At 38.7% G+C, this 20,196-nt stretch overlaps 1 protein-coding gene across 1 annotated transcript; it reads right to left on the bottom strand.

The window, feature by feature from the left end:
- Positions 1 to 1,160: 1,160 nt before the first annotated feature.
- On the bottom strand, positions 1,161 to 19,618 carry fam117aa (family with sequence similarity 117 member Aa). The gene is made up of 8 exons (XM_036589699.1): positions 19,118 to 19,618; positions 14,710 to 14,858; positions 7,636 to 7,731; positions 7,029 to 7,148; positions 5,691 to 5,807; positions 4,664 to 4,790; positions 2,985 to 3,138; positions 1,161 to 1,817 (listed from the first exon to the last, which is right to left on the bottom strand). The coding sequence occupies exons 1-8, from the start codon at positions 19,236 to 19,238 to the stop codon at positions 1,556 to 1,558; spliced, it is 1,146 nt and encodes a 381-aa protein (XP_036445592.1). The 5' UTR covers positions 19,239 to 19,618; the 3' UTR covers positions 1,161 to 1,555.
- Between the last annotated feature and the right edge of the window lie 578 nt (positions 19,619 to 20,196).

Below are 20,196 nucleotides of genomic sequence, written 5' to 3' on the forward strand. Positions count from 1 at the left end.
CCAATATTCAGTTTTCTATGTCATGTTTTAGGCACATAATGGGATTCACTCTTGTATCACGCCTAAAATGTCAGTACAATTAAAGAAATAGCCTTTATATACTGCTTGTTACTGTAGTGGTCTGCAGCAGTATATTAGCAACAGATGGCACATTTTCTCTCTCCAAAGGTTTCTACAAATCAGAGTGAGAATTTCAAACGAGCTGTCATACATTTCAAAATTGATTTAAAAAAGAAAGAGCACAACCAAAAACAATGACACAAACACAGTGAGTAAAAAACACAAACCTGAACTTCAACTGGCTGTATTTAGTGCTATGCTACAAATGCTACACACTAACTGTACAAACGCACAGGGGTTCAGACATTGTCTGTCATATCTAGTAAATACAGATGCAAAATGCAGAAAATATTCACTCTGAATATCAAAAATAAATTCAGCAAAGCTGTATAGGCATTACATCTATGAGGTTAAACTACTAGAAATCAGTGCTTTTGGATGTTACGACCGCTACGTTTAGTTTGCAGTACGAAAATATTCAGTTTTTACTCATGTGAAGATTACACAGAACCCTTTTCATTCAAAGTATGTGCTTCAGAGTAGTTATTGAGTTTTACAAAAACAGTTCAGGATAAAACAAATGACATATCAATCAAGTATACAATTGTGTTATCATCTTCATTATAATTTAGAAGTCTGTCAACAAAAAGTTCATTGGTCTTTTTTGTCATCTGACCAATTAATCAAATAAAGAAACACAGACTTCGGTCCAAAAAGTCAAGAAATGAAACTGCTGTGGTCAAAAGCTACATTGAATAATAATAATAATAATAATAATAAGGGGTTGTGGGTTCTGTGGTGGTAAATGAAACAAATATTTCACGCAAAACCAATTAAGTGGATGAACGAACCCTTACTGGGGTCTAGCCAGTTTGTGTTAACATGTACATTAGAAGTCAGTATATTTTATAACAGCAACATGCCATTCCCTTTTAAACAGGGCTAAAAGCACATATAGTTGTGCTGGTGATCATCATGGGCTTTGGTCTGGAGAACCTAGTATGGCAACAGTAGTTTCTATATATTCTCTAAATGTAGGTTTTTAAGTCCAGTAAGCATCTTTAAAAGCATCACATCTCAATGCTGGCATTATTATGCAGTAAGTCTGATAGACGTGTGGTACATTCCCATATCATAAAGGAATACTTTACCTCATCTATATTCTTCCATTTGCTAATCTAAAAAAGGTTAGCTATCCTATTATGGGATATGTATAGCCAGGCTTAGATGTCCAATTATTCAGAATCATCCACATTACAAAAAGAATGAAAGGTCTTGTGTGTTTGTCCTGAGAGTGACAGTGCTTTCTTGTAGTTCTTTGGTGATGGATTGTCTTCCTTCTTCATCTTTTTGTCCTGATTTCCTTCTTAGCTGAAAAGTAAATGCTCATTTTGTGGGTGCCACAACTACCAGTAAACTGGCACATAGAAAAAAAAAAGTACATCACTCTTATGTGCATCAGTTCTCACTTTGCCCTCTCATTTCTCCCACCTCTTTAAATGGTAGAGGTGTTAGAGTCTGGGAGGTATGTGTTGTTGCCCACTGTATGTGTTATTGTCTGACAGGGGGCAGGGCTTTGGCCTGAGCAGCCAGTGACAGGTGAGACTGACAGGCCACGAAACAGCAAGTCCATGGAAGGGAGGAGGGGTTTAAGTAGGCTGACTGGGCAGAAGGCGGAGCCTCCGTGAGGAGTGAAGTTGACTTTGTTGGGGTCGGGACAGGATGGCTGAACGGGACGATCGCTGTGACATGGAGAACTAAAAGGGAGGAGTAGAAGAAGACACAAAGGGCAGGTTATGAGTGTTTTGTGAGAGCAAGCTGCACACTACACATTAAAAATAAACATGGAAATTTATGTACCAGTCATAATTCATTTTTACATGACTAAGGTAATATTTTTACCTTCCATTTAAAGTGATGTTACAAAAAGATGTTATTCATCTTGCTATACAGAATACAGGGTTTTATAGCATTTTCATGGTTTTGTTCATGAATGTTCTCTCACTACAATACCCAGCATGAATTACACAAATACATCATACAACCATTGGGTATCCCTGTGGTGTTCAACTAATCCTGACTGCTAGCCACACTGATCTGTAGGTTAATAAATACAAGACTAGCATGACCATAATTCTAACCTTACTCATCAAACAAAATCATAAAGAAAACAGAGACTGTATCTTTATTCTGTCCTCATCTGTCAGCTGAGTAATCCATTCTCTCCATTGTAATGCTGATTTGAAGAAAGGTACTAAAGTTATACGACTGCAATAAAAATACTTGGCTTGCTATCATTAATGTTGGCTTTCTGCCTTCGTCTGCATTAATTTTCTTAAAAGAAAAATAAAACAGCCCACCCACAAAAGTCCAGCTCAAAGCAGGTGTAGTTTAGTTTGCTGTAGGATGCAGGTTGGCAGGTTTTCAACAGATGATGGTTACATTTTACTTTAGCTGCTGTTTCCCTTTAACATAGGATGGGTCTGACTAAATGTCTGCAGCAAAAGTTCATAAATAACTGATTCTTAATATGGTTTGCTCCTGGTGGAGTTTTACTGCAGCTCTAATAACATCCACCTAATTCACTCATTCAGATGCTCCTCAATGCTTGATTTACTGAATCATGTGTGTTAAACTAGGAGTGTGTAAATAATTACAATTAAAAAATGCTCAGTATAAGACACTATTAACAAAGACCATTAAGGCTTTTCACATACAATATGTTGGAGGAAGAGGACATCTCTGCAAAGTAATTGAATAAATTAAAATTATAAAATATTTCAACAAACATATTTTAAATAAAAAAAAATTCTCTGCTTGCTGCCACACCTTTGGCCTGCAGTGTACTTCCTATATGGGATATCTCTGTATACTTTGCTTGCATGTATCTGTATATGTATATAAATTGTGAACATCACACTCACAAGGCCTCTTCACATACACGCACTCTCTCACAGCCCTCTGGAGGTTCTCTCTGGAAGGCATAGGTCTTATTGGGGCGGGGGGAAGAGGAAGGTGCGTCAGCCACATACAAGGGAGGGGAGGGAGAGGGGTCCAGCTGCCCACAGACTACCATATCTAAAACACAATAAGAGAGAAAAAGAATGTTTATGTTTATACAAAACCTACAGGTTTCTGTACAGGTAAGGAACAGCACAGAAGATTCAGTTCTTCTCCTCCAGCCAATCATACATAAAAGAAACAATGGATGCTTTACTGATGTGAGCAATACATGTAATTATAATACATTTCCTTCCATATTGTAACATATTTCTGTGTGAAACAGTATCAAGGAGGGTCTCTGGCCTAGCTGAGCATTTTTTTCTAGATGAGAGGGAGAAAGAGGGAGAGAGAGAGAGAGAGAGGGAGAGAGAGGAAACATGCTATTACTTCTACATCTTCTCCCGCTCGCTGGTTCACGGCGACAGCCAAAAATAAGAGGTCATTTTAGAGAGAGGCGAAAAGTCATTACACTCAGATCAAAAGATACACCAATGTGAGAATTGTGAGCCAATGCCAATATTCAATATTTTTCATGTACATATCTGCTGATGCTGATACGTAAACATTGATGAAATTTAGAAATTAGTACAAGATCCACTTGTATTAGCATTACAGAAAAAAAATTACTTTTATAGGGCTACAAATGCAGTAAAATTAATAAAACAGTGATATTTTAGCACCTAGCATCACCTAAACATCCTGCTCTTTTGAGTACAATACATATCACCAAATATCGGTTTGATGATTCCGATATCACTGTGCATCCTTTGTCTAAGATTATTTGGAAATAAGACTTTTGTCTTTTAAATGGTCGACGAATTGTGCTGAATATGACCAGTGACATGATTTTAGGTTGACTTGGACTCAGGAGGTGGCTTGCTCCAAAATAATGGAAATAATACATTAAATGCTCATACTCATCGGCCATTTTGTCAAAACTCTCACCATATAGGTGCATTTTGTTGATATAGGTGTGCGCCAGTTTCTGACTACAGGGCCACTTTTGGCTGGATGTTTTTTTTTCCCCTCAAACATGATTATCTCCCCAATTTAGTTGTGTCCAGTTCCACCTACTAGTTAGGACTAGCTCCAATCACACAATACCACCAGCGCTAGGAGGGTTAAGGCTAGCACAGGCTTTCTGAGTCACTTCCAGCTCTTTTATGTCAGCTAGCACCATGTGGAGTGATAGTGAATGAGAGGGAGGGCCAAGGATGACTGTAGCATCACTGGAAATGGAACACCATGATCTCCTTAAGCAAGGACCAACTCTTAGACAGTTGTGTCACTCGGGAGCCCCTGAATTTAAACCTAAAAAGTGCACCTATATATAGATGTACCTGATAAAAGGGCCAATTTTCAGGTGGTGTTTCTATTATTTTATACACTCCCTATATATCTGCATTTATATCACAAGTGATATAAAAAATGAGAAAATATAAAAAACTAGAAATTCATGACCTCTGTAACAAAGAAAACAAAGAGTTTTCCAGTATGACAGACATGCTATGGTTTCACTGTGCCTAAAAACAAACGCTAATGCTGCATCTACCATTTATTATATCCATGATTTGAAGGTCAACCTCCCATAGAGACTCACCAGAATCTGCTATGGGACAGGGGGATTGCGAGGGGGAGAGAAGTCCAGGTGAAGGGTCACTCTGAGAGCCACTGCTGCACCTCTGAGCTGGAACAGGTGCTCTATGACCATCTGGGACATCCAGAATCTAAGCAAAAAAAGAAAAGAAAGAAACACACACAAAAAGGACATCAGTACATGCTTGATCACTGCTTCCCAATAAACCTACTTTATACTCCTTGTATAAGAGAATAAAAACAACAAGGTCTTTTTTTCTATAATCAATGATGTTGTGTCCAAGCACTAAGCAGCAAAAAAGTTTCATATCCTATGTTTTTCTTTTCTTTTTTCCACTTATAATTTTGGGTTTATGTACCAAAAACAGGCATGATTAATTTTTTATTACACCATTTTCAACTTCTCTTTATCCTTTACAATTAACCCAGCTGTCTTTGCCTTCAAGACCGTGCCTTTAAGACTGATTTATGTTAAGGACCTGCGCTCTGAGTGGCTGCCCTATATTGTGCCTCATTCAAATGGCAGCCTAGGCTAAAACACTCCTTTATAATTTCAACATGAATAGGCAGAGCTGAACTGCTGTAGGCTGTATGTGTGTATATATAAAGGGTTTAATTCCAAAATGCTCTATTTCTGTTTGTAACAATTTTTGATATAAAGAGTTTTTGTTCTGTATGAACTGAGGTGTGAACAGAACGTTTTAAAACTTTAATGCCGTTTATGTACTACATCAAACTCACAAACATGAGGAAAATTAGTTTTTCCATGTTATGAGCCCTTTAAGAAGTGGTCTGTAAACAGGCTCATTTTGACGCCTTCAGCCAAAACAGGGCAACCCAGCAATCGATTAAATAATGCTTCAGTTGCAAAAATTGTTATTTAATCGTTATTGCAATACTTAATATGCAAATGAACCTTCCAGCCAATATCAGTGTTTCCTCATACATATTTTGTCTATATCGAACAGTCCTAACTAATACATTTGATGGTTGATGCTTAATCAGATGCATATACACACACAAATTCTGACCTTGTGCTGTTCCTCTGGTAATTCAGATACAAAGACCCCCTCCAGCTCCAGGTTAAGCCCCTCTACACTGCGCCGCAATCTGGGAGCCAGCCTGCTGAGGGGCAGCAGAGGTACAGTCTGCACACAGAAAACACACAGTAAGAGAAAGAAAATATGTATGAAAATGACAGACAGATGGAAACCCAATATTAATTCTGTATTAGTTACTAACAAAAAAGTAAGGGGCTCTACTGCACAATTGAAATAAGACATACTGTTCACCACCTTTCTTTTATTTAATTTCCAGCCAAAAACAGTCAATAACAACCAATTAATCCAAGTTATTCATTTTATAGCATGAGAAAAACAGAACCACAGTATAATTTGTTTTATTACTTTAATATTATTTTATAGTATATTAGGTATATTTCAGTATTTAATGCATCCACTATTTGCCTTTATGACAGCTTCCATTCTTTTTAGAAGACTTCCTTTGAATTTTTCAAACAAATCTGTGTTCAGTATCACATGTTGGTTAGATTTGCTGTCTCTCACGATTCAAGTAATTTCAAACTCACTTTATAATGTTAAGAATGGACAAAAACATTTTTTTAGATCTGAAGCAAGAGTGTAGCTTGACTCCTCTCTCTCAAAGATAAAAGCTTTTTGTCAGATGGTGGTCTACAAGATAATGCATGGCTTATAGAAGTCTCATTTTCTCGTTATCTTCAAATTAATTTTGAATAAAGTTTAGAATAAAATTCTAAACAATTAATAACTTGTCCTCAGTGGCCATTTTGACAGGAAATTGTTTGTTTGGGACTGTTTCTGACTATTGCACAGTACTGTACATTGTAGTATTTGGACTGAATTTCAGAATAAAACATGAATTTGAAATTTCATAATAATATACATGCCCATGTTTTTTTGTCCCACATGAGCTGGGACTGAAAAAGTTACTTGCAAACATTAACTTGTTGCTTTTGTGTGTGTGTGTGTGTGTGTGTGTGTGCGCGTGTGTGTGTGTGTGTGTGTCTGTGTTTGTGTGTAGACAATTTTAATCCCAGTGGCTCAGTGAAGCCCCCTGCTTAGACAAGCCAGACTCTATTTAAATCTTTGTTGCTAGTTGAATGTGGAACAGTTACTTTTCTGAACATCACACCGTGGAGTCAGGTGCATGCGAGCACACACAACCACACACACACACACACACACACTCCGTCAACACATCATGCTCTGGAAATAAACATACACCAGCAAACATGCTTGCACATACACATTCATTTCTCCTCACATACAGAGTTGTGTACATGTTGAAGGGTGTGCATAACGAGTGTGTGAGTTGCTGTGTATTTTTACCTGTGTGGCTCCAGGTGCGTGTATGTGGATGGTTGGTGGGGGCTGATGAGGCCGATCATAGCCAGCAGCAGGAGGTGCATGTCTGGAGCGCTTCTGTAGCGAGTGCCTTAGCTTAGCAACCTGAAACAGAGAATGACGATATGCAAGAATTACCACACAATTACCACATATGTTCTAGTTCAACATGCTATGTTCTGAAGACCTTTCCTGAAGAATATAATAGACTTTCTAAGCAGATATATGTAATAAAAATTTGGCAACAAAACCTGCAGAAAAAAAAACAAAAAGTTCATTTCATTCAAGTAAATACGCTGAAGTACTCATCAGTCACTGTTCCGCTCTGTACTGTGATGCATCCACACATCTCTCTGTACCTTACACCACATTTTCACTTTATTCTATTCTTCTTGCCAGCCTGTTCTCTGGCATATCCCCCCTCTCATATGTGCAGTACCCTCTTTCTTTTGTTTTTGCTCCCCTGCCTGTCAGTGTGCACTGTTGTAAGAATTTAATTGCATTTGAATGTTCTGTATACTGAATGAATATGACAATAAATTTGATTTTCCTGAACGTGCCAGATGATGTGATGTGATATAGAAGCAGTGACCTCTCTCAGATGCTCGGCACTGCCCCATGAGGCAGAGCGTTTGTGTCCCACTCCACCTCTTCTACCACGGGTCTCCTCAGTCCAAGAACTGGGGGTCTATGGGAAGAGAGCACACATTCAAGGACAGTGCTGATTATAGGTTCATTTATGCTGCTTCCTCTCCTTATATACACAACAGACAAACAGCAAATGCTTAGATTTTGGGTTTTGGGTTTCTCATTGAAACACTGCCTTGGATTTCACTTTTTAAATGGGTTGACATGCTTAACGACAGTGCAGCTGTCCAGGACAACTTGCTGAACAAGTTACTGTGTAACATGTCTAATCTTGCCAGAACTGTTTACCATTGTGTTTCTGCTGCACCAGTTCATGAGGCTTCAACCAGCAAGTTCCACATCATTTTTCTACTACAGGCATAATTCATTTACCAATGAAGTCACTAACCTCTTATTACCCCAGTTTTGGATGGAACTGAAAGAGGTTGCCTCACCCTAGAGACTGCATTTGAATACTCTATGAAGAACATACCACACACCTGCTATGAACACCTGTGACACACTCACATAAACAGATGTACTAACACTAGCGTGAAGGAAAAATACTGCACTAGTGTAACAGTATATAGCGCAATGAACTGCACCCTCTGTCCCATTTACGCCACATATGTCAAGAAAACCACTTAATACCAACTAAAGGTGGGAGATATGACAAAAATATTGTCACCATAATTAGACATTTTCACGATACACAATATGTAACACGATATTTAGTTTTTTAAAGGTTTGCAAACAAGTTGAAATGGGCAAAATGCTCTAGCAAACCTGTAGTGCCATAATTTAAAAAAGGCTGTGAAGAACAATGAAAAATGAGCACAATTTTTTTTTATTCAACATTCATAATAATACACTGTATTATATGTTCCAAAGTTTGTAGACACCTGCTCATCCTATATTTCTTATGAAGTCAAGGGTATTAATAGGGAGTATGTCCCCACTTTGCTGCAGTACCAGTCCTGAATCGTCTGAGAAGACTGTACAGATGTTGGAACATTGCTGTAAGGATTTTATCGCATTCAGCCATAAGAGTATTACTGAGGTCAAGTACTGAAGTTGGATGAATAGTTTTGAATCACAAACATCACTCCAACTCATCCCAAGGCTAGTTTCCCAGAGAACGCAGTTCTACTGCTCCACAGCCCAATGCTGGAGAACTTCATACCCCTCTAGTCCACACTTGACATTGGGAATGGTGGCCTAAGGCTCATGTGTGGCTGCTCCAGAGCATCCCATTCTATTGGCAATGCTTTTATATGGATATTATACAAGCCACGAATGCCTGTATCAGCAGTCGGTGCACCTTGAAGTAGCTATTTGCTACTTTAGTATCTACTGAATAATTAGATAGGCTGTCTGGAAACTTTTGGACATTTAAGAAGTAACTGGAGGAAAAAATAAACAACTGGTGAAAATACAATAATAAAATATGATAATGGCATAATGGGTAGACAATTAGTCAACTACTTGTTACAGTCACTGTTTACATCTTTATTATCATTAATAATTGCATATTATTAGTAATAATAGAAATGAGCGAGACAATCATGACTTGGTTCAGCTTTCTCCAATCAGAATTATTTGCACCCCCACTGCTTCTGCATTCAGTAACACTGATTACATGCGTCTTATTCTCATGTTTAAACTGATGAATTGTTGAAATGAACAGCCAGAAAATAAAGCTTGGGTATTTTCATGTTTTTTGTCAATACCATTTGGGAAAGCCTTTGTTTGTTTGTTTGTTTGCGTGTGTGTGTGAGATTTTTTTGGCATTATGACCCTTTTTTGGCCGCAGCCCTTTCTAAATAAACAGTCCAAGCTTAGAAGAACACATTATTTTTACACCTCTACAAATTGAACATATTTTGCTTTTAACAAAGCGGTCACTTCATACTGAATAGGTAAACATTCTGGATACCATTAACTTATGTGACATCAGGTCACGTGCAAAACCTGGGTTGTACTGGGTTGAGTAATTGATTCATTTTGCGCTAACGAATGATTTGATATCAGTTTTACTACATATTATAATTGATCCCAATTTGACTTTTTTTCACATGCAGTTGATCTGATGACACCCGTGATATCCAGAAAAGCATATTGTTATGTAGTTCACCACACAAACTTTAAAATATCATCAAATTGCCCATCCCCGAGTACCAACCATCACAGATCCATTTTTAACTCTGTGGTGATACATTATTATTATTTTTTTTTTAAACCCTTAATTTGTTCCCCACACACACTAACAAGCATGCATATCCAAGCAGACACTCAGGCATACCGCCATGACAGCCCCCCGTGCCTTCGGTTTGTAGCCACAGACCCCGGATGACACACTGGGAGGAAGTGGCTGAGGGTCTGTCACAAAAAACTCAGCCTTTAGCGCAGCGACCGTTTAGCTGCACCGACACAAGCGTGACTCTGCTACAGCTGCATCACACTTCCTCCGTGTGTGCAAGTAAGTAGGTGAATATGAAGATGATAGTTAGAGCTTCTTCTTCTGAGCCAAAAAAGTTCCCAGCAGGTAATCAGATTCTGTGAGACGCTTCTTCTCGAACAGTCTACTGGTCACCGTTTCCTCTTTAAGGGTTCCACATCTTTGGCCTCAACCCAGACAACTTCTCACCATGGGGTCTTCACTGCACAGATCCTCTCTTTCTCCCTTTAGTATTGCAGCGTCTTGTAGCAGGAACATCTTACACTGAGGTCAAGACATGCCGTCATCGGTGTGCTATAAATTTAAAGTGCAAGAAATGGGTCACCCCCCTCCAAGGCAGCTTCATGAGACAGCAAGGCTGCTAACAGCCCTCATAAGTGGGTCTGGAGAGAATCTGGAGGTGGGACATGCAGGGAAATGTCATGTCCCCAACAAAGTGCCAATGTAGCACTGACTTTAAATTTAAACTCAACCCCCTTTCAACGTCCAGCCAAACCCCTGAGCCAGGACTTAATGAAATAAGGAGACTATGATCATTGGATCAGTGTCTATAAACAGACCAGCAGTATCTGGGGCCGGATGCAGATCTAGATGACTGGGGTAAAGTTTCAGAGGCCCCAAAAGAAGCATGAAGGGGTTTTGGGAGGTGTGGGGGTTTGAGTGCTAGTGGGTGATACAATAGAAGCAGCTCTTTAGCTTTTCTTTTGGTCCAGTTGTTGTGTTTTGGATGGTGTCTATGCTGGGAACTGCGTCAAGGAGGAAAAAGCAGTTCAAAATAAGTTCATTCATCATTGCATCAGTAGTGTAAGAGACTATGGGAATATGAAACAACACTGAAATACTGTTTATGTGTATGTATACACGAGAGACTTGAGGCCAAGCGAAGACCATGGAGGTCATGACAAACAAAACCTTCTCTTTCTGGTTGGCCAGTCATCGGTAGCCTGCTGAGCCGCACTGCAAGCTTGAACAAACCCCTGGCTCATGGTGTTTGGGGGGGGGGGGCAGCATGTGTTTTAACAGCATAACACTTCAAGAGGCCTGAGAGCGAACAGGCATGTTTAAAATGACATGAAGGCAGAATGAAGAGCGGTACATCTAGGATAAGCAGCACATTCCAACAAGCAATAGGCTGAGCGATGTGGACAAACATATTATAAAAAATATATGTTGCCAAATTGTATATGCATCTCATAATGCTGAATTGTAATTGCAGTGGGAATTTCAGTTTAATTTTAGAATTTGTATGGTATTTTTCAAAAGAAAAAAAAAATAACCCCTATAATATTTTTAGCATCAACCTATGCCACCACTGAGCAACTTCCTGCATCATCTAATGTCTAAAAGCTCCACTCAGCATCTATTACTCTATAATTGTTTCATTTTATCAAATAAAGTCCAGAATCACAGCACACAAAGCCACTGTAGGTGACTTGTGACTTGAAATGAGAAAGGTAACCAATGTCTTTTACCTCAACTGATGTTACTAATTTAGTCACATTGTAATTAATTTGTGATGTTTGTGAAGCGTTTTTTGATGTTGAAAGTTTTATGCCATCAAATCTACATGAGTAGTGTCTTAAACATGCCTAAGTTTGATGTTTATTGGAGAGTTTCTGCGATAGCCATGCATTTTACTATTTGTTGCACAGCACAGTACTTCTCTTCTGGTGTGTGGCAGCCTTTAGACGGCTTTAGTAATCTTTCTGTTTCTTTCTTTGGACTAAACATTAGATGCAGGCTCTACACTGCCCTCTTTGGGTGGTAGACTTTAGCCACCTGCAGTAGTCTTTGTAGAGAAAAGTTCATCTGCTTATCAAAAAATCCTAAATTACGATTTGATTTTTTTTTAAACTTTCATGACTATTTGAAAAATCTGACAGTCATATTTTGAACCCTCAGGAAAACAAAAGGCATATTCTGGCTGTGCTGGCTCCTTACCTGTTTTCCCTCAAACTCAAGGTCATTTTCACTCTCCATAATTTCTACACTGAAAACAAAGCTAGTTTGCCTTCTCTGCTAAATGTTATGTTAATACTATTGTGAGTAACTGGCTATGTTTCCTCTCCTTTCCTGTCTAGCAAGTAAAAGACACTTTTTCACCTGGTGTTCTGCAGTAGCAATGAAATTCAAGTCTTTACAGGGGATGTGCACCGTTACTTGAGCGCTCTGTTAACTGTATGAGGAGTCAGTATTCAAATACTGAAATCACTATTTGGGTTTTCAGTACATAAAATGATGTGGAACGAAGTTTAAAAGATTTTACCATCATTCCCGATTCCTGCACGTTTAAGTGCCTATGTCTTTGACAGACAGCTCTCAAGTCCCACTTGATCTTCTTGGCCCTCCAATTACTGCTTAGCAACTGTTTCTATCTGCCATACGCTCAGTTAAGTCTTCAGTTCAGCCAGCACGCCAGGTTTTGAATGTAAAACTGCAGATATGGTGATAAAATGTGCCTGTACCAGACTGAGGGACTGAAGGATGCCATTTTCTACGCATTTCCAAACATATAACAGAAATGAAAAACACTTCTGGATTAATCTGTGTGGTTAACCTCACTATCAGCTGGACTTGCTTGTCATAGACACTGTCTGCTCAAAAAGTCAGTCATTTCATTTACTGGTTAGTGGATGAGTTAGTTTGACTGAATAATAATCGAGGTGTAAGAAAATACTCCTGCAAAAAGTCTTAAGCCCAGTAGACCAGCAGAGCTTGCTGTCCATTTTGGATACTACAAATGCTTTTCTGTTACAGCCTGTCTTGTGGCACGTTTAACTAATTAACATATGAGTTTGTTGTGGTCGTTATCTTGTTGAGTCACATTTAACTGGCTGCCAGCTGCTATGGGAATCAAGATTAAGCAGAAATATACATTGTTCCTGTATAATTATGCATTGTCAGAATTATGCATTGTTCCTGTGAAAGTAATTGTATTTAAAAAAACGCTTCAATCACTGTCAACTACCAAGATACTATGATATTTGTATTTGACAGCAGTGTTATTTACATTACAAGTTTGACTGGTGATATCTCAGAATAATTACAATAACACTATTTTGAGAAAAGGTAATCTGACTGTGTAATGTGGTGTAACGTGATGTTCTTTTTGAATACTAGCTGTTGTTACAGTTGAGGAGTTATGCTGTAGTTGCCCCTCTAAGGGTCTCTGCATGGGCTTGCATAAAAGCATGATATTTATAATGAACATCCAAACACTGAAACATGATGAGGAGTCACCAAATAGAACAAAGAAATTATATTACCTAAATATGTACTCAGTAAAACATTTATAATGTCGCCACTGCCGCCAGAGTTAGATCCAACTCAGCTTAAAGTTAGCTGGATGTGAAATACTGCACCCTGACTCAGACTCCTGGATCAAGAATGCTGAGGAGAGTATCTGTAAATTAAACTATAACTTACCCCAAACAAACATCATCAGCAATATACGATTTAGGCAGTTTTATGTATTCTTTAATTTCACAGTAAATCAGGTAGAAAGATGGAGGAACAAAATAAAATCCTTCTTAGGGCCTCCAAAAGACTAGAGCTCATCAGCAGCCAAAGCTGTGCCGATTAGTGTCAGCTTATCAGCTCATCTTAAGAGCTACTGTTACTCATCAGACACAAAACCTACCAATTTCTCTCAGCCATTTTTGAATAATAAAACATGTTTTCAAATTTTAACCTCCAGTCCTCCAATACCGTTGTCTAAAAAGTAAGCCTACAGCCCTATGCTAATTTTGGTCGAAGTCTGTTTGTAAACTTTTCAGATACTCGAATATGAAATTAGTCAGAATGCACACCGCTGCTGATACTGGAATGAGGGACAGAAGACCATAGTTATTTGAAAAATACATCAAAAGTATACCACTGCTGTAAAAAAGTTGATTTTGCTAATTATTATTAGCATTTTATTGCCCATGCCTAACTTCAACCATCAAAAACTATGCAAAGTCTGTCCTCCAGAAAAAGATCGTAAAAACACATAACTTATACCAGTGACCACTGCATAGGACGTCCCAGTAGGGGGTTCTTAGACCTTTTTGTCAGCTTCACAGAGCAGAAATCTGACAGTCATTTCTGGGTTGCCCACCAAGCCCATGTGGAACCCATTTAGAAAGAACAACATGGCTGTTCCTCCTAGCTGAGTTTTCACAAAAACCTTCCACGATCAACCCTGAGCTGCTCAGAGGAAAGTGCTCTGCTTTATAACCAGTCTGCTTGCTTCATAAATCAAACAGACTGTCCTCTGGCGATGCCATGAACATTCCTTTTAAAGCAGCACTTGGTGAGATTTGATACAGCGTCTCCAGGGGCCTGATTTATCAAAGCTTTTATTCTATGTTACATTTCACTGGCATGATAAATGATTTGAACATTTCTCTGCTTCTCCAACCAATCATATTATCTCTGGCTGATCTGTTAGCCTAAAATCAGGCCCGCTGAGTATTGTTCTCACAAGATCAATTCAACACGTTGCCTTAACACCTTTTCCACGTATAGCAAAGGAACAGAATGTCTGATCTGTGTGGTTTTCTGTTTGAGTAACAGAGGCTGGGTAAGTGGGTGAGTTACCTGTGTGGCTTTGTCATTGACACAGGTTACATTCTGACTTTCTGGCTGTTTGGGCCAGTGGCCCTGCAGGTACGGCCCCACCAGCGTGTCCAGCGAAAGAGTCCGTCGCAGCGTTGGCTTCGGAGGACGAGCCTTTGTCTTGCACTCAACTGGAGGAAAATGGGGGCACATTGATGAAAAACTGCTTAGAAAATGGTGCTAAAAAGAGCCCTAATGTTAATGCAGAAAAGAGAGGTATCCTTATGAAAATGAAATAGTCATATGTTGTCAGTATGCTACAAATATTAAATTTACTGTAGAAATCTGCAGTGTATTTTTCCACCCCTTCAAAGTTCAGCCTTAAAAGTTGCATTTTCTGCTTCTCACAATCCAAATAATCCCTATAACAAATTTAGACTCATCTGTCTATAAAACCTTCCTCCCCATCTCAGATGTCCAGTTTCAGTGTTCTAGTGCCAATTTTCTTCTTTTTTCTATTTCCTTTTCTCAGTAACAGCTTCTTGACAGCTACACATCTGTTCAGACTTATAGTATTGAGTTGTCTTCTTACAGTGGAAGGATGGACAGAAACACCTGTGGATTTTTTCAGATCTGAAGCAAAAGTGAAGCTTAATTTTCTCTCAAAGATGAAAGCTTTAAATACTGTTTATCTGATGACAGTTTTGGTGGTTTTTCACGTCTTGCACGGTTGTTACGTGTCCCATTTTCCCTCTATCTTTTAATAATGTTTTGAACAACAGTTTTTTTTCAGATTTGTTTTCTTTGACTTACTCCTTTCTTATGCAAGTGGATACTTATATTTAACCTGCTCAGAAATTTCTCATTTAGCCTTTTTAGATGTACATGAGAAAGGAATCTGCAAGGCAGCTGTGTTGGGTAGCTGCTTGTGTGAACGTCAGTGGCTCCTTCGAGAACAGATTTTGTTGGGAGGACATGGAAGTGGCAGTACAGGGTGAACAAAACTAAAGAGTGGACAAATTAAATTCTGATAGATTTGATATTATACTACCAGTGTTGGAGGCTATATATATGTTTTCTGCTTTTTTCTTATTCTGCAAAATTAATAACTTGAACTTGTAGCCATTTTGACTGGAAATTAAACAAACAAGAGTTGTTTCTCACTTTTCCACAGTACTGTATACCAAAAGGTTGTTGTATAGTTATACATGATTCATTGTACTAAATAGCCACCTCTTACTTTCAAAGTTGCTGTTTACTTGATATATGCTATTTAAATAGGCAAATTGTTTTTTTTCATTTACAAATTTCAAATGGCAGTTTTGCCTGTGAAAGAGCAAATAAATGTTATTTATATGGCAATTTTGGCTTATAGAAAGTACTGGAAATGTGCATGTCTCTTGTGTTTAATTAGCCCATGTAGCCTAAATATTTCACAACCCAGATTTGAGTCAGAAAGTATGGAATAATGTACAAAGTATGGTCTCTTCTCCTTTTTTGTACAAAAAATGCACTGAAAACTTTTTGTTCATCAAATTTTATATGTTATGTTTAAAGTTGAAAGCACACATTTTTCTTGATGTGTATTCTCACAAATTTTTCTTGATGAAAGCGCAAACAGATTTCTTTGAAATCAAGACACAGGCCTATATGTATGAAACCTCTCAAAGTGAAAATGCTGATCTAGGAACACAGGCTACTACTTTGATATAACTCTGAATAAAATGGTTGAGACCTGGGCTCATATTGACGAAGTTTCTTAGTGGGGATGCACAATGACATCAGAATCATATTTGTGTAAGAAGATGTTTGCTTAAAAAACAAATATCAGCATCGGGCAGATATTCAGATTTAACTGATAGTTCAAGCCAATGTTTATTTGCCTATATATGACGTATTCACTATACTCTGGAAGAGCACAATGTTTAATCTATGCTAATCTGTGCTGAAATATATGCATTTTATTCATTTTAGTGCATTTGGACACAAACTTCCACATTTTATAAATATCATCAGCAGATATGTACATGAAAAATCAGATATCAGTACAGGGCCACAATTCTTATATTAATATATTCATACTTATCCAAATAAGAGGACAAGTATGAATATATTGATATAATCCAGGATCTGCTCTTGTTTGGAAGGTCATAGTAAGTATCTGATCCTAGATCAGCGCTCCTACTCTGAGAGGCTTAATGAAGACAAGCTCAGATCATAGATCAGTATTCTCACTGTGAGATGCTTGATAAATATGGGCCCTGGTCTGGTTACTAGTGGGCAGTGACTGTAAAAGCTAATAAAAAAGTCCTGAATAACCATCTTTGTTTCCAGTAGCCACCTGCCACTCTGGCTGTTACGAATTTAGAATTTGGAGTCCAGTAAACATTAAAAACTCAAACCACATTTTTAACATCACTTTCGAGCCACACAGTGGCTCTAATATTTCACACAGATGTTGTTTAGGCTTAATGGTATGACACAGAACAACCCAGCTCACGGCCACCAAGTTGATATTTAGGCTCCACAGCAGCAGCTCTCTAACCAGCCTTTGCGGTTACACCGTGCCTTTATTCATTGTACTGCTGAAGACGTACTGCTAAGAGCTAAAAGCTCAATTGTCACCAGCAGATGTTAAACCTCAAGCGTGTGGTGTTGAGTAGGTTGCAAAACACTGCAAAAAACCCCGTGTACTGTTCTGCACAGCTCAACTTATCCCCATCCCAACCCCCCCCCAGCTCCGTTCCCCATGAGCACAGTGAGCTGGCTACTAAAATAAACACGCGCTGGCACATGGACTTGAGTTACACAGCTCGGGTAAGACCAGAGCAGAAACATAACAGTCAGACGTGCTAATATACACGGCCTCTCACCTGATGGAAAATCAGATGGGCCAACAAATCTACTGAAGCTTTATCAATAAACATAACGGTTTTGTGTAATACTGTCACTTTCTAATCTTGACACAACTGCTGACCCAAAAAAGCTTGACCTAAATAGCCAAAAGTGAGCGTTTAGTACTTACAAGAAAGGCCGTAACTGTTTTTGGGGTCAATGTCCCGGACACATTATGTCCTCGGTCTAACCTGAAAAGCAGCCTAATTTTCAATGAAGAATTTGGTCTTGCACTAAGATTAGCCTGTCAAGAGAAATGTTCCACAATCTGTTTTGAGACTTCAAGACCCTTTTTATGCAAAAGAAAGAACCGGGGTGTCATTTTCAGTAACTTGAGGCCCACATAATGATCCTTCAAACCAAGGCCTAAAATACTTTTTGGAGAAATTAAGCAGCCTGATGTTAGTACACTCTTTAAAAAGATGGTTCCTCAAAAGTTCTTTGGTAAATACAATGGTTATAACAGAACTATGAACACTCAAAGAACCCTTTGCATGCTTAAATGGTTCTTTGCATGGTGAAAACTTCAGATTGATGGAGAATATAATGCCAAAATGGGTTCTTCTATTGTTAGCTTGACATTGTATCTATAGAACTCTTTTTGGTTCTATACAGAACTATTTTCAAAAAGGTTTTTACATAGAACCACGTACAACACATTAACCATCAACCTGAAGAACGTTTTCACCATGCAAAGAACCATTTAAGCGTGCAAAGGGTTCTTTGAGTGTTCATGGTTCTACATAAAACCATTGTCTTTACCAAAGAACCCTAGAAAACCCTTTTTTTAAAGTGTAGTCTTGACCTAAGCAAAACAACATCTCCTGAATGTGAATTTAGCTATAATACAGGAATGGTATAGGAAGCAAAATAAAAAAATACTCCAACATTCCTGCTTGCATGTATAACTAGCAGTTCTCAGTCCTGAGATCTCCATAATAGCACCCAACCCCCAAACAGCCCTAACTCTTCAACTCCTGGCTGAGGAGTTCTTGCCTGGGTCCAAGAAACTGGCTAGTATTGTTACATGCAAAGCCAAAATCTGCAAAATACTACACCTAATTGAGGTGGCATGGTGAGGAAATTTCTAATTATTTGCAATTTTGCAGAGATGTATGCACAAATCAGTCTTTGTTAAAATGCTGCCACATCAGCCACTTAAATAAAATGCTGTGTCAACAAAGTGTCATATGGGCACAGCTTTAAGAGTGTAAGTTAACATAACTCAGTTTATTCTGACAGTTGTTACAGTGAAAGCTGGGGTATTCCCAGACACTAAGCCTTCTGGAGATCTCTAGTACTACAAGTACCACAATAGCATGGCTTTCTTTCTGTTTCTCCTTCACAATGTGGGTGAACTTTAAAAGCTACTACTTGGATTGTTGAGCACTACAAATACTGCTTCTATAGAAATCAAGTCAAAACAGTTAGACTAGATTAGTGTTAACCAAGACACTGTTGAGCATGAGAAGAGCACAGAGACTGAAGATAATAAAAAGGATACTGACACATGTGAACAGCCAGGCTTTAAAAGAGCTATCAGCTCTGTCCATACCTGTTAGTGCATCTCTGCAGCAACGTGGTGGGGTTTTATTGTGGAGCTGGAAGGGAACAGTAGCTCTGAGAGGCTGGAGACCCTGACTGCCCCCCCGGGCCTTTCCACTCCAGCACGACATCCCCAAAGTACACGAGCTGGCAGATCTCTCTCGGTTTGGGCTCTCACAAAGTTTAAGAACCTCCAAAGTTCCCCGCTATTTGTCTCAGGAGCTGCTTCAGCTAGTGGAGGTCTCTCGGTAACTCCATACAAAGAGATGTTTGTGATGTTAACGCTAGCTCACTCGCTAGCAGGCAGCTAATTTCTTTTGTGAAGATAATGATTCAACAAAACTCCTTTAAAAACTTTTTTAAATGAAAAAAATCCTGTTACTGTGTTTTACGGAGCAGCTGTCTGTAACAGACCCAAAATATGAACGCACCGCCCGTTTAGTGAGTGTTAACACGCAGCCTGACCTGAATATGTTATAGTTTGTGGAGCTCGTCTACATTGTTGGTTGCCTGCCAGTTTCTTCACTATCTGACAACAGCCAGCCTACATACTCATGTGGGAGAGGGCGTGTCTAAGCACATGTCCTCAATCTGATTGGCTGCTGCAAAATACTACTTCCATCCTATTGGTCGCTGCAGCTATCGATCGTGTCGGGTTGGGCGTTAAAATGCAGCTGTCCCCGCCCACATTGCTAACTCTCATGTTTTGCAGTTCGAAATACGATTGTGGTTCACAAAGTCAGGCGAGATGCTTATAAAAATTCCTGCAATTCCAATTTTAGTACATTCTTAAAAAAGATGGTTCTCCAAGGGCTCTTTAATTTAGACAATGGTTCTATATAAAACCATGTAAACACAAAGAACCAAGCTTAAATGGCTCTTCAGATTCATGTGTTGTATATGATTCTGTATAGAAAATGGTCTGCTATGGTAACAACGTCAAGCTTGTAAAAACAGAAGAGCCCTTCTTGGTGCTATATAGAACCAAATTTCAAAAAGGTTCTCTATAGAACCATATACAACATATTCTACATCAATTTGAAGATCCATGTCACCATGCAAAGAACCATTTCAGCTTGCAAATGGTTC

This window comes from Colossoma macropomum, unplaced genomic scaffold (genome assembly GCF_904425465.1).
Source record: "Colossoma macropomum unplaced genomic scaffold, Colossoma_macropomum, whole genome shotgun sequence".
NCBI classification, from domain to species: domain Eukaryota; kingdom Metazoa; phylum Chordata; class Actinopteri; order Characiformes; family Serrasalmidae; genus Colossoma; species Colossoma macropomum.

What these genes read in the sequence shown, in the direction of transcription:
- fam117aa (XM_036589699.1), bottom strand. Translation starts at nt 19,238, where the DNA reads ATGTCGTGCTGGAGTGGAAAGGCCCGGGGGGGCAGTCAGGGTCTCCAG. An exon ending in TCAATGACAAAGCCACACAG is followed by an intron (nt 7,732 to 14,709) that starts GTAACTCACCCA and finishes CTCTTCCCATAG; the next exon opens with ACCCCCAGTTCTTGGACTGA. An exon ending in CGTGTATGTGAAGAGGCCTT is followed by an intron (nt 1,818 to 2,984) that starts GTGAGTGTGATG and finishes CCTCCCTTTTAG; the next exon opens with TTCTCCATGTCACAGCGATC.